This window comes from Pyxicephalus adspersus, chromosome 4 (assembly GCF_032062135.1).
Source record: "Pyxicephalus adspersus chromosome 4, UCB_Pads_2.0, whole genome shotgun sequence".
Taxonomy (NCBI): Eukaryota; Metazoa; Chordata; class Amphibia; order Anura; family Pyxicephalidae; genus Pyxicephalus; species Pyxicephalus adspersus.
This window is the reverse complement of record NC_092861.1, coordinates 127,306,660-127,320,025: the sequence shown is the minus strand read 5'-3', so window position 1 is coordinate 127,320,025 and position 13,366 is coordinate 127,306,660. Positions and strand designations below refer to the sequence as shown.

Genomic DNA, 13,366 nt, shown 5'->3' with positions numbered 1-13,366 from the left:
AGCTGGAGTAAAAAGCAACAGACTTACCAATGAGTCAGCAAGGATCTGACAAAGTGCATGCTGACTGAAAAAGAAAGAAGTGTGACAGAGAGATGAGCTCATTGTAATTTTCTTTTTACGGGGGGCTGGGGTGGCTCCTGAATGATCTGGGCACAGAGAAAGTAGGTTAAAAAATTGTGGGCATCAAGTACAGGCCGGTGGCCATTTTCGGGTTGAATGTAGGGACAACCTGAATTCAAACACCAACACTAGTTTTTATCATGCTCATCTGAAAATCGGAGGTGTCTGGTAATCATGCTTTCACACTGTAGATAGTATGACATGACCAACTTACTGACTGACGTATTTGTTTCCGGTAATTTACTCAGAGAGCTTAGTAAGTCATCCTAACATTTGCAACTGAATTCAACAACCAGATGGCTAGCATTCTTCAGGAGGAGGCCTAAAATGGTAGCACTAGAATTTCTCTCATAACAAGTTTACCTTAAAGGGCAACTGCCAAAAGAAGACTTCAAATATTACCTTATTGTCAATATAGAAAATACAAGCCACGGGAGGAACCAAAGCAAGTGATGGAGAAAGTGGGGGGTAAAGTCTGCTGACTGGGGAAATACTTGTACAAGCTAGACAGACATGAAGGAGCGAGCAGCTTAAGCAGACACTAGTGGCAGGAAAGCTTAGTATAAGAAGTATTATTTTACCAAGATTGTGCCTGTGCCTATACACCTACCTCTGTGGAGGCAGTAGAAAATATGACATATGAAGATAAAGCAGATACACAGGGCCAGCCACTGTTCACCTATTTCTGAAAGTGCTAGTCATCTGGATGTGTCTACTTCTAAGTCACATTGTTCAGAAAAGCTTCCAGCAATGTCAATATTTTTTGTAGTTTAATGGTGGTTTAATGGTAATGTTAAAGATAAAGCAGAAATTTGCTGGTCAAGTAGGTAGCATTTTTAAAAGAAAGCATTGCCATCCTCCACTTTCCTTTTTGTCTTTACACAGAAAACAACACAAGGTAATTATGACACAGTGATACGTAGGAGAGATGAAAGAGTAAAGCTTCTATAAGGAGAAGGGGATTCTGGGTACCAGTATACCCCTAATTGTTTTGAGAATTCAGTGCAAAGAAATCCGGGATCATGAGTAATAGAGTATGCAGTGGGTGATGGCTGATACAATGTACAATCAAATGGAAAGAAACATATCCAATGAGTGAAATGGTAAGTGGTGAGTAGTGTTGGTGTTTGAATTCGGGTTCTCCTTATATTCGACCCGAATATGGCTGTTCAAATCCAAACATGGGATTCGACTTTGCCAATTTGTGGCTTTAATGGTAAAGTACTTTCTTGAATGTGTTGGATTTGTGTAACTAACTTTAATTTTTTTACAGGTCATCCCACAGTGACAGGATGATTCCCACGGCTGCACAGCTGTAGGAATCCTCCTGTCAGTGTGGAATCCCCGGGCACTAGAGGTTATATGAGGACAAGTCTCCCCATTCATTCACCTCTAGTACTCTGTGATTGGCTGAGGAAAAGAAAATCCTGATGATGCTTAAACTGTCTTCAGGGTTTACCTTTGCACAGCCAATCACTCTCATCTGAGTTCAGTTCCCACGGTCATTGATAAGTACAGCCCAGGGAGCGTGGGAACTTGCGGTCATGTAACGCTGTTCCATATGTGTTCTTGGATAGAGATTCTCTATCCAAAAACACATACTACAGTTATGCTTGGGCTGCAAGAGCAATCAGGGGAGCGGATCTGACAGCTGACAGTCCTACACAGCCCCGAATAATAACCCGAATCCCCCCCCTTCATAGACTTTAATGGTGTTCGAATTCAGAGTTCGATCACCCAAAAAATATTGGGCCATTTGGTCGAATAGCTGCCGAATCAAACACTGAGCTTTTCGTCTAACACTAGTGGTGAGTATAAATTATGACAGTAAATATTTGAACATAGAAAGTGAAATATTACTTTAAATGCCAAGTGATGGCTTATCAGACAGCTGCAAAAGTTTTACTTATGGCGCACTTCTACTACTTCAATGAACAAAACATAAATAAAGTTTAGAAGTTAAGCAATTATTTTTATTTCCTAAATTGCTTTATACATATTTAATTGCAGTGTAGCAAATATATGATATTAGTATAAACAGAATCAAGGAAAAGAAAATAGCACATTACTATTTTTAGCATCCTCTGTAAACCTATCTGTACATTTACAAACATTAAAAAGAGGGTAAAAACTGGAAATCAGTGTTTTCCTTTGACAAATCGCTTTGCTTCTTTTACAAGCTGCTTAACATCTTCACTGTCTTTTTCTTCAGAGTCTGGCATCCAGTCTGAATCCTCATCAGTAATGTCCTCTTCCTCCTCATCATCATCATCAATGAAGCTGTCCTCTAGGTCATATTCATTTGGCTCCCCGTCATTATCACTGTCACCGTCCACAGCACTTTTGGCTAGGGAGAGAAAAAAAGAACAAAAAAAAATAAACATATACATATTGATTGACCAACCTTCTAATTCTCGCATGGCCACATCCCTATCTTAGTTAACATGGAGACTTTGAGATTAACTCAACAAATGGGAATTTAAAGGCCAACCATAATCAATTTGAACATAAATATATCAAAACATATCTTTATTTAAACAACATTAAAAACATTGATATTAAAACCACATTAAAAATGTGCGACAGATACAACCAAACATTCCTGTCTAGGTTACCCAAACATATGGGTAAACCTTGCTGATTTTCAACCCGTTTCACAAAATAAATCCGCTTCTTCAGGAAAGAGAGGAGACAGAAATATCTGATTCCTATGGAACATAGAGCCCCATTTGAGCAGATGGGAGCAGACAAGGGCAGCAGTGTAGAAACTAAATTAAGGCCGTTTTCTGTTCTACTTATCTTTTCTCTTATTATATTTGTTGATGGTGATATTGTGATTCACCTCACTATCCACGATTTCAGTCAATTTTGTTTTATTTCAATCCCATCTTGTAACATTCATTGCAGTGAGCTTGTGTTGTGATCTAATCTTCGATTTAAGTAGAGTTCTATTGCTGTTCTGGCGTGCCTGCGTGCGTCGTCCCCACGTGGGAAGCTTAATGTGGTTTTAATATCCATGTTTTTTTAATGTTGTTTAAATAAAGATATGTTTTGATATATTTATGTTCAAATTGATTATGGTTGGCCTTTAAAGTCCCATTTATTGAGTTAAACTCAAAGTCTACAAAAATAAATAAACCCAACTTAAACTTTTCATGGTTCTAAGTTTTAAAGTGGAACTAAACATTTTATGACCAAAACTGTGCCTAGGCATGTTTTCCTATTGCAGAAAGAACAGGCAATAAAACATACATTCCTGCCTGTTTACTCTTTGTAAAATACACTAACATTCTCCTGGTTACCGGGAATTTATTAACTTCTGTACATTATATCATTTTGGCTTAACCAATCAAGATGGCTGGAGACCTGAACCTGGAAAATGGGGTGGATGACGTCACCTACAAGGGAGGTCAAAAATAAACAAGGGAGACATTCTATTCCTGCTCACAGTTCTACTGTATAGTTCTAGTCCACTGCCATTTTAGAGAAACAAAAACCCTCTTTGTGAAGACACAAAAAGTATTTTCATTGGGCCTGATTTATTAAAGCTCTCCAAGACTGGTGAAAAAAGACTACCATAGGAGAACCTGGATTATCCAGCAAATCTGGAATAGGTTGAAAACATTTGCCAACTAATAGCAAATGAAATCCATTCCAGGTTTGTTGAATGATCTAGGTTCTCCCATGATAGTCTATCTTCACCAGTCTTGGAGAGTTTTAATAATGCAGGCCCATTGTGTTGCAGTGCCATTTAATTTGAATGGCACCCAATCCAATAGAGGAATAGTGAACAGCCTCACAAGCAACACACTACTGTCAATTGTGGTAGGCTGCATTGGTAAAAAATTATACAGTTGTATTTTCTGGTACATTGCGCTGTGCTGGCAAACAGATCAAAACAAAAAGTTTCCTTTACATAATAGGGCCGATTTACTAAATTACTATTACTGCTAATTTAGTAATTTAGGTTGCGCACTTACAAAGGTGAATTATTACCTTGCATGGGTTATTTCACCTAGCTTAGTATATGTGCTAATAGACCACTTTGAAATTGGAATGTTGAAATCAGCGGAGCTTTATCACATTTACTGAGATAAGTGAATGATCCCATTTAAGGTGAGAATTATTAACCTTGGTAAGTAAACAGCCTAAACCCCTTTAGTAAATCACCCCCAATGTGTAACTTAACTAAAGGGTATGGGTAGGACATTACTATACTTGGCATCTATATTGTTCTAATGATAGCTCACTGTTTGGCTGGTGAAACAAGTGGCTTTTTTAACCCTAGCGTTCTAATTCTGTCAGTTTTTTTATGTAAAAAGTGATCCTATTTTTTTTGCATAGAAATTTTTGTCTATAGTGTGGGCCTGTAATTCTTAGGATTAACTCTCGGGTATGATAATTATATTTATTTATTATATTATAATCATAAATTATAATATATTACATTATTTAAAAATAATAATTTAAAAAAATAATGAAATAACAGACAACAATGTAATCTTAAAATAAAATATAAACATTAAAAATGTACTTTTATTTTTATTTCTAGTTGTGTGGTGTTTTTGTACTGTAAAAAACATTTAAAAGCAGATTACATTGTAATCTGCTTTTAAATTTCCCTTCCAGACACCCCCCCAATACATCACCACTTGCATCACCCGGAAGATGACTCATCCTCCGGAAGGTGACCACCCCCAGATTTTCCTATTGCTGCTGGCATCTGCAGTGGGATGTGAAGCACAATGCAGAAGTCCTGCATTGTGCTTGGCATCTCACTGCTGATGCGGCAGTGGCGTGGCCGGGACCCGGGTGATATTTAAAAGCAGATTACTCAGTAATTTCCCGTCCGGCCACGCCCCCCGCATCACAGCAGGACTATTGGATCGCCGCTGGAGCGTGGGGCAAAGGTAAGGGGGGCTCTTAAAGTTACCCCGAGTGTGACTCGGGATTACTGCTTTTTGCATGTAAAAGCCACCCCCGAGTCACACTCAGGATTACCGCGGGGGGGTTAATCAAGTGGAGTTGGAAAAAACAGGACTCCGATATTGTACATTTGGGAGTTGTGTTTGTTTGACTGTTGGGTTGTATCTGCATGACTGTCAATTTTTGTTTTAAATAGCAATTTTTTTCCTTTTTTCTTACTGACCTCTAAGGGGGAGTGGTCAAGGTTTCACAGGAGATTTAGGTTCCTGGCAGACTCACCTTGAGCTTGCTCACTATTTGGCTAGTAAAACAAGTGGCTTTCTAATCAAGTGGAGTTGGAAAAAACAGGAGTTTGAAAACAAAATAAGTTAAATCCTTATAGTAACTACAAACTGTAAGTAAACGTTTATAACTCCTTGTAAACAAACATTGTAACTGGAAAAATAAGTAGTAGCAAGGTGGGAAGTTTGGTTCAGTACAGTCTGCCACATGTATGTACAAATGGAGTAACAACTCCTAGGTAAATACCTCTGTGACAGATGTGAGCAAGTCGCCTTTCTGGTATCTCGCATTGGAGAGCTGGAGAAGCGCATTGCAACACTGAAATCACAGGATCACCTTGAGAGGGGTCTCCTGCTCACTGAGCAAGCAGTTAATGGCTTAGATGTGGAGGGTGGAGAGGTTAATCAGGATGAACTTGTAGGGAGTAATGTAACTGGAGGGAGTGGTAGAGGCACCCAGAAAAGGAAGGCCAGCCTTGTATTTAAGCACCCCAACATGTTTGCAAAGTTATGTGAAGATGTGCAGGTGGCAGACCCAGTGGTGGCAACTCTAGATGTTACTGCTACCCTGACAGCCGGAAAAGCGTCACATCTAGTAGTGGTGGGGAGGGAAACGCAGGAAGTAAAATACAATTGGTAGTCATAAGTGATTCTATGATCAGGAGGACAGATAGAATAGTTTGTCCCTCAGATCCCTTCAACCGAATGGTTTGTTGTCTCCCTGGTGCCAGGGTTCGGCATGTGGTGGACCGAGTGGACAAATTACTGGGAGGGGCTGGACAGGACCCAGCTGTCTTGGTTCATATTGGAACCAATGACAATAAAGATGGAAGATGGAGGATCCTTAAAAATCAGTTTAGGGAACTGGGTTTCAAGTGGAAGAAAAGGACCTCCAAGGCTATATTGTCTGTGCCATGCGCAACACAGGAAAGACAGAGGGAGCTTAGGCAGCTAAACACATGGCTTAAATCCTGGTGCAAAAGTAAAGGGTTTGGGTTCATAGAGCACTGGGCTGACTTTTCATTGGGGTACAACTTGTATGCCAGAGATGGTTTGCACCTAAATGAAAGGGGGTCTGATGTGCTAGGGTAAATATTTAGGGGAATTGTGGAGGGCTTTTTAAACTAGGAAAAAGGGGGTGGAAAAGTTAAATAAGGTGGCAGCAAAGTTAGTCAGGGGTCAGACACTAGTGGAGGGTGGATTAGGGATAGTTGGGGGGAGGGTTATGGCTAATTGTAGGAAGCTTCCCATGTTACAAACAAACATTAGATTGTGCAGTACTAGTTGTACTGAAAAACAAAAGGATTTGGCAATCAATGCTGGTAAAAGAAGCAATGGTTTAAAGATGGCTGTTCAACAATGCTAGAAGTCTAGCAAACAAAATAGGGGAGTTGGAAGCCTTAATGAGTGAGGAGTATTATGACTTAGTTGGCATTGCTGAATCCTGGCTTTGTTCTTCGCATGACTGGGCTGTCAATATTCCTGGGTATACTCTCTTTCTTAAAGACAGAGTCAAACGAAAGGGTGGTGGTGTCTGTATGTGAGAAGTGATCTAAAAGTGAATAAGAAACCAGAAATTGCGGATGGAACAAGCGATGAGGTTGAGGCATTATGGGTGGAGTTGAATGTGGGGTTGAATAACACACAATTAACTATTAAAGTCTGCTATAGGCCCCCTGGTGCTAAGGAAGAAATAGAAAATCAACTTCTAGCACAGATAGAAAAAGCAGCAAAAAGTGTTTTAATCATGGGAGATTTCAACTACCCTGACACTGACTGGAGTAATGGCACTACAGGAACAGCAAAAGGGACGAAATTTGTGAATTTAATACAAGATAATTTTATGGTACAGTTTATAGAAGTCCCAACTAGAAACAATACTCTGCTGAACCTAGTAGTTTCTAACAATGCAGAGCTTATAACAAATGTGCATATAAAAGAGAATCCGGGTAGCAGTGACAATAATATGATTACATTTAATATAAGTTGTAAACAGGAAGCAAAAACAGAAAAGATAAAAACATTTATTTTGTAAGTGAGCACATTTTTCATTATTAGGGTGGCTCTCTGAGACTTGGACTGGGAGACAATGTTGTCCTCAAAGAACACATAACAGAAAAAGGAATGTTTCAAGTCTGTTCTACAAAAGCAAACTGAAAAATATTTTCCAATGGGTAATAAGTTTAAGAGGCTAAAATTAAAAATTAAAAAAAGTGGCTCACAGCTGATGTTAAAAAAGCCATATGGAACAAGAAAAGGTCATTTCAAAAATATAAAAATGAAGGATCACCATCATTTGAAAACTATAAAGAATATACCAAAAGATGAAAAAGGAGATAAAATGTGCAAAACTTCAAAATGAAAGATTGCAAAGATTTAAAAAAAATATAATAACAGCAAAAAGGTCAGATCTGAGCATGTAGGCCCCTTAAAGGATGTCGCTGGGTTGGTAACTGGGGATAAAGACAAAGCAGATTTACTAAACACTTTTATTAAGCTCTGTGTACACAAATGAAAATGGAAGAGCTCAAGTCCAAACTCATAATAGCAATGTCACTGCCTTAAACAAGTAACAATGGCTCAGAATTGATATGAGTGAGAAACAGCTGTGAAAAATTAAGGTTGACAAAGCACCAGGAACTGATGGATTACATCCACGCGTCCTCAAAGAACTGACTCAATTATTTCAAAGCCATTATTTCTAATTTTTAGAGACTCTTTAGCCACTGGCAAGGTACCGATGGACTGGCATAAGGCCAATGTGGTTCCTATCTTCAAAAAAACGGAGCCAGGTATCTACAGACCAGTTAGTTTAACGTCCATAGTTGAAAAGGTCCTAGAGAGTTTGGTAAAGAACCACATAGAGGAGTTTCTGCTGGAAAAAAATATTATAATTTTTAGTCAGCATGGCTTTAAGAAAGACAGAAGTTGTCAAACACATTTACTCTCTTTTTATGAGGAAGTAATTAAACAGGTAGACAGTGGAGTAGCAGTTAATATAGTGTACTTGGACTTTGCTACAGCATTTGACACTGTACCCCACAGATGGTAATATGCAAGTTAGGGTCAATAGGTTTAGAAAAGTCAATCTGTAAATGGATAGAGAACTGGCCTAAAGACCGCATCCAGAGAGTTGTAATTAATGATTCATACTCTGAATGGTCTAAGGTTATTAGTGGTGTACCCCAGGGTCCAGTGTTTAACATCTTTATAAATTATATATAGTTTGGGATTAAAAGTCACCGTTTGCAGATGACACCAAACTATGTAATGGAATTCAGTCCATACAGGATGTCTATAATCTACAAGCAGACCTGGATGAAATGTTTGATTGGGCAGACAAGTAGGAAATATTTATTTATTATAGATAAATGTAAAATTATGCACTTTGGGGTATCAACATGCATGCTTCATACTGTCTAGGGGGAATACACTTGAGGGAGTCAGAAATGGAAAAGGATCTGGGGGTTCTGGTGGATCATAGATCTAATAACATCATGCAATGCCAAGCTGCAAAATCTAAAACTAGTAAAGTACTTTTTTGTGTTAAGATAGGAAAAGACTGCAGAGATGGAGACAAAATCCTGCCCCTGTACAAAGCATTGGTCAGACCACATCTGGAATATGCAGTCAAGTTTTGGGCACCAATTCGCAAAAAGAACACTGTTGAATTGGATAGAGTACAGAGAAGGGCAACTAAATTAATAAAAGGAATGGAGGAGCTTAGCTATGACGAGAGATTAGCTGAACTGAATCTATTCTCCAATGAGAAGAGACGTATAAGGGGGGATATGATCACCCTGTATAAAGATATAAACGGTCCATATAGAAAACTCTCTTCCCCATTATTCACTTTGAGATCATTACAAAGAACAAGAGGGCACTCACTGTGTCTGGAGCAAAAAGAAGTTTAAGCTCCGGATAAGGAAGGGATTCTTCACTGTAAGGTCTGTGAAAATGTAGAATCGGCTCCCTCAGGAAGTAGTTTCAGAAACTACTATAGATTGCTTTAGGAAAAAGCTAGATGCCTTTCTAGAAGCACGGAATATAACTGGGTATCAAGGCTTTAAAGAAAAATAACAATGACTGTTGATCCAGGGAACATCCAATTGCTTCATGCAATCAGAAAGGAAATTTTTTCCCCTGTTAAAGGAAATTCTACCAGGGTTTTTTTTTTGCCTTCCTCTGGACCAACTATGTTTTATAGAGTTTTATATCTGGGATATGTTTATTTCCCTAGTGGTTGAACATGATGGACTTATGTCTTTTTTCTGCCTGACCTACTATGTAACTATGTAGCTAAACAACTTTTTTGACACTTTAAACCTTTTTAAATTCTTTTGATTTAAAACAAAACAGAAGATAATTTACCAGTTTCTCTCAAATTGCTACTCTCAGTTTCAATTGTTTTATAGTTTAATGTCATCTAATAATTACAATTTGGATGGAGGTTAAACAAAAATGTCCTTTAACTAGCTTCTAATCATCGTTACAATAATATTTAGAATGTGATCCTGTATTTTACTAAACTGAACTTGGCTCTTAATAGGAGTTCATAACATTATTGGTTTTGAAATTTAGATAATTAAATTTCATTATGCAAAATATTATTTGGTATCTGCCACACTTCTCTTGGCTTTCAGCTCACTCTTAAAGCGGAACTAAACCATTTTTACACACACTTGTCCCTGTTACACTAACTTCTTCCTTCACTTTTCCTTGTTTCGATCTTCAGACATCTTGATTGGTCAGAACCCGATACCCTAACTCCTGCAAAGGCAGGAGGGGGTTCATCTAGAGGAAACCATAATACACCAGGATACCAAACCAACGCTGGGCTGAAGAGATTTTGACAGATGAAGAGAATGATCACCTTTATTGCAGAAAGGGACATCACCCATCCTGCCTAGTTGCAAATTTGGACTTTAGTTCTACTTTAAAGTGGTCAAAATTAGTTTGCAGCCCACGGATATTCTATAGGACTATGTAGCTCCTGAATTTCAGACCTAAAAAACATTGGATCTTCAGAGTAAGTGTAGTTTACAAATTTCAACCTTCCTCATCAAGCAATCTTAAAAACTTGGAGATTTTTTTTTTTTTAACAATTTTAATGAAACTTGAGTAACAGGATAAAGACTAATGCGATAAAGGAAAATTATCTAATCTTAAGAGATTTGAAATGTAAACTTAATGATGAAATTTTTATTGATTGATAAAATAAATAGCAGAACGGTGGCTCAGAAGTTAGCCCTCTGTCCTTTTTAGTGCTGGGTCCAAAGTTCGAATCTCGGCCAGGAAACTATCTGCATGGAGTTTGCAGGTTTTCCCTGTGTTTGCTTCTCCAGGTACTCTGGTTTCCTCCCACATTCCAAAAACATGCAGTTAGGTTAATTGGCTTCCCCCCAAAATTGACCTTAGACTGTGTTATATGACATATGACTATGGTAGTGAGCCACTTTGAGGGACAGCTAGTGATACGACTATTGTCTTTGTAAAGCACTGAATAATGTGTTGGTGCTATATCAATACTGTGTAATAATAACAATAATCACATATCATGACTTTCATATACACCATCACGCTGGTCTAGGGTTAAGGCTAGCACCCTTCACTTCACTTACATCATAATCGTTTAAAAATCCCACAGCAGAATTGCTGCTCAAAAAATTGATGGATAGGCAGGATATCGGCATTCTTTCTTTGTTTATTCTCCAGAAATTCACAAGAGGGCTACTGAACAATGCCATTAAGTGGTGGTAGGATGGCAGAAATTGAAGAGTTAAATGCGAATAAATAATGACAATGTAAAATTGCAACTGATTATTTTTGAGGCAAATGAAGAAAAACAGGCATTACACCCCAAGCTAGAATCTATTTTTTTCTCTATGACGCACATTTGGATACAAATGTATATGGATGCCAAATCATAAAAATAATGATACAAGCTTGCAAATACCATGGTTGTAATGGCTTGGTAAAAGAGAAATGACTGAAGAAAACATAAAAATATTACAAATGTTATTGTTTATAACAGTAACTGCACATGGTAATTTATTTTATAAAATTAACATCTATGACCTAATGTTAACAACTTATGACAAGAGTGAATGCACCAAGTTTTGTATTGATTTGATTAAAAAAATTAATTGTTTATACAAATCGTAATCTGAAGGTCCAAAACACCTCAGATGTTTGCACCATAGGAAGATTGTATTAATAACTTTTAAGTTATAAGACTTTACCCTGTATCTCTGTTCAAAACCATAGCACTAGTTCTGTATAGAACAAAAAACCAGACTCAGCATTTACATATTTCAAACATACAGTAAATAAGCTTTAAATCTAGCTGACCTATGTATTTGTCAGGCATTGTGGAGCACAGAATTCTCAAACTTGACATTTAAAGCAACCAGCTTTGGAGAGCAGCCAAGTCCCTGCTACTGTCAAAATGAAAAATCGAGATGGAGAAATGGATGATGACTTACTCAATCACTTCTGATAGGGGAAGCCAAGGAAGCTTTTATGTGTTGCTCCATGTATTGAATGGGTTGTCTTGATTTCAAAATCCATCAATACGTAAAAATGCTAGGAATTAACTCCTAATCTTTAACACAGTGGGCCTAATTTAATAAAGTTCTCCAAGACTGGAGAAGATACACTTTTATCAGTGAACCTGGGTGATCTAGCAAAACCTGGAATGGATCTGATCTAGGATCGAAAACATTTGCTAACAAATAGCAAATGAGTTTGAAGAAATCAATTCCAGGTTTGCTGGATCACCCAGGTTCACTGATGAAAGTGTATCTTCTCCAGCCTCAGAGAGCTTTAATAAATCGGACTCAGTTTATTAAGAAGTCTTTATTAGAGTTTAGAGGGTTTTTTCCAGCTAATACAAAACAGCAGGATGTGTGCCTCGTGCATAATATTACAGAACTGTAAATTATACAGATATAAAGAATACCTTTCTTTGTAGTTCTTTTCCTTAGCCGCCTGCCTAAAAAACAAAAAAGAAAACAATTAGCAGTGTTTAGGGGCAGTTTATTTTAAAGATATTTCTTGCATTTTAAATTAAACCTTATTTATCTGTCAATTTCACTGATTCTATTGTTTACTATGAATTAGCGAAGGTACGTTACTTCTGAAAAAAGCTCACTGTCCAACAGCAAGATCTGCAAAGATACCATATCTGCTAATTTCATCTATATTCTGCAATTCCTTGTTGTTAATTTAGAATATGAAACTTGGTATGTTAAGTATATAACATATCCAGTGTACATTTGTACTGCTATAAATGGAGACAGACAAAACTTGAGAAGTTATTTCAGCCACACATGTAACATGACAGACCAAAATAAAATGTATTGTTTAGTAAAACAAAGATAGAAAAAAAGATTAATGTAGACAAATTCTATTGGACATCCCACCAGGTGTGATCATTCCATTTCAGGATTGTTGCATTATTGGTATCAGCCTACTTGTTTCTATATATATATATATAAATAAATTGTCTACAGGGTCTTAATTGGACAATATCTTTTTTTCCCCTCCAAGTATTGTAAAAAAAACAATGGAATGCTTAATACATTTTTTTACAGCAGGAAGCAAATATCGATTTCTCTTTTTCACTGCCCATCACATTTATAACAGTCAGGCCTTCGTGAGCAAATGTCCATAGAGTGATGTCTAATTTAACCCCACCCCCCTTCACCTTGCTGTCATGATGCAATCTTATGATTCTGTAAACATGAGATGTAAAGAGGTAGATGATGTGAGGACAATAGATACCATTCAGTCCAATATGTTCTAATTCAGTGTTTCCCAACCTTTCTTAGTCGCGGCACATATTTTACAATTAGAAAAATCCCACGGAACACACCCAAAAAGTCAGACACGTAAATCAGCTACCTGCTGCCATCTAGTGGAAGAGTTTTTTTTGGTTCTGCCTATCACTATACATCGCTGGTATAGACAAATGAAGACAAATTTTTTGCAGTAAATAAATCATTTTGGGACCAATTAACTGAAATTGGATAATTTCC

At 37.5% G+C, this 13,366-nt stretch overlaps 1 protein-coding gene across 1 annotated transcript in view; it reads right to left on the bottom strand.

The window, feature by feature from the left end:
* Positions 1 to 2,071: 2,071 nt before the first annotated feature.
* The window catches only part of APLF (aprataxin and PNKP like factor), a 118,367-nt gene continuing 107,072 nt past the window's right edge, over positions 2,072 to 13,366 (bottom strand). The window contains exons 10-11 of the mRNA XM_072409587.1: positions 12,289 to 12,321; positions 2,072 to 2,467 (exon numbers count right to left, since the gene is read on the bottom strand). Coding sequence (XP_072265688.1) covers positions 2,259 to 2,467; positions 12,289 to 12,321 — 242 coding nt within the window. The 3' untranslated portion in view covers positions 2,072 to 2,258. The remainder of the gene's footprint in view (positions 2,468 to 12,288; positions 12,322 to 13,366) is intronic.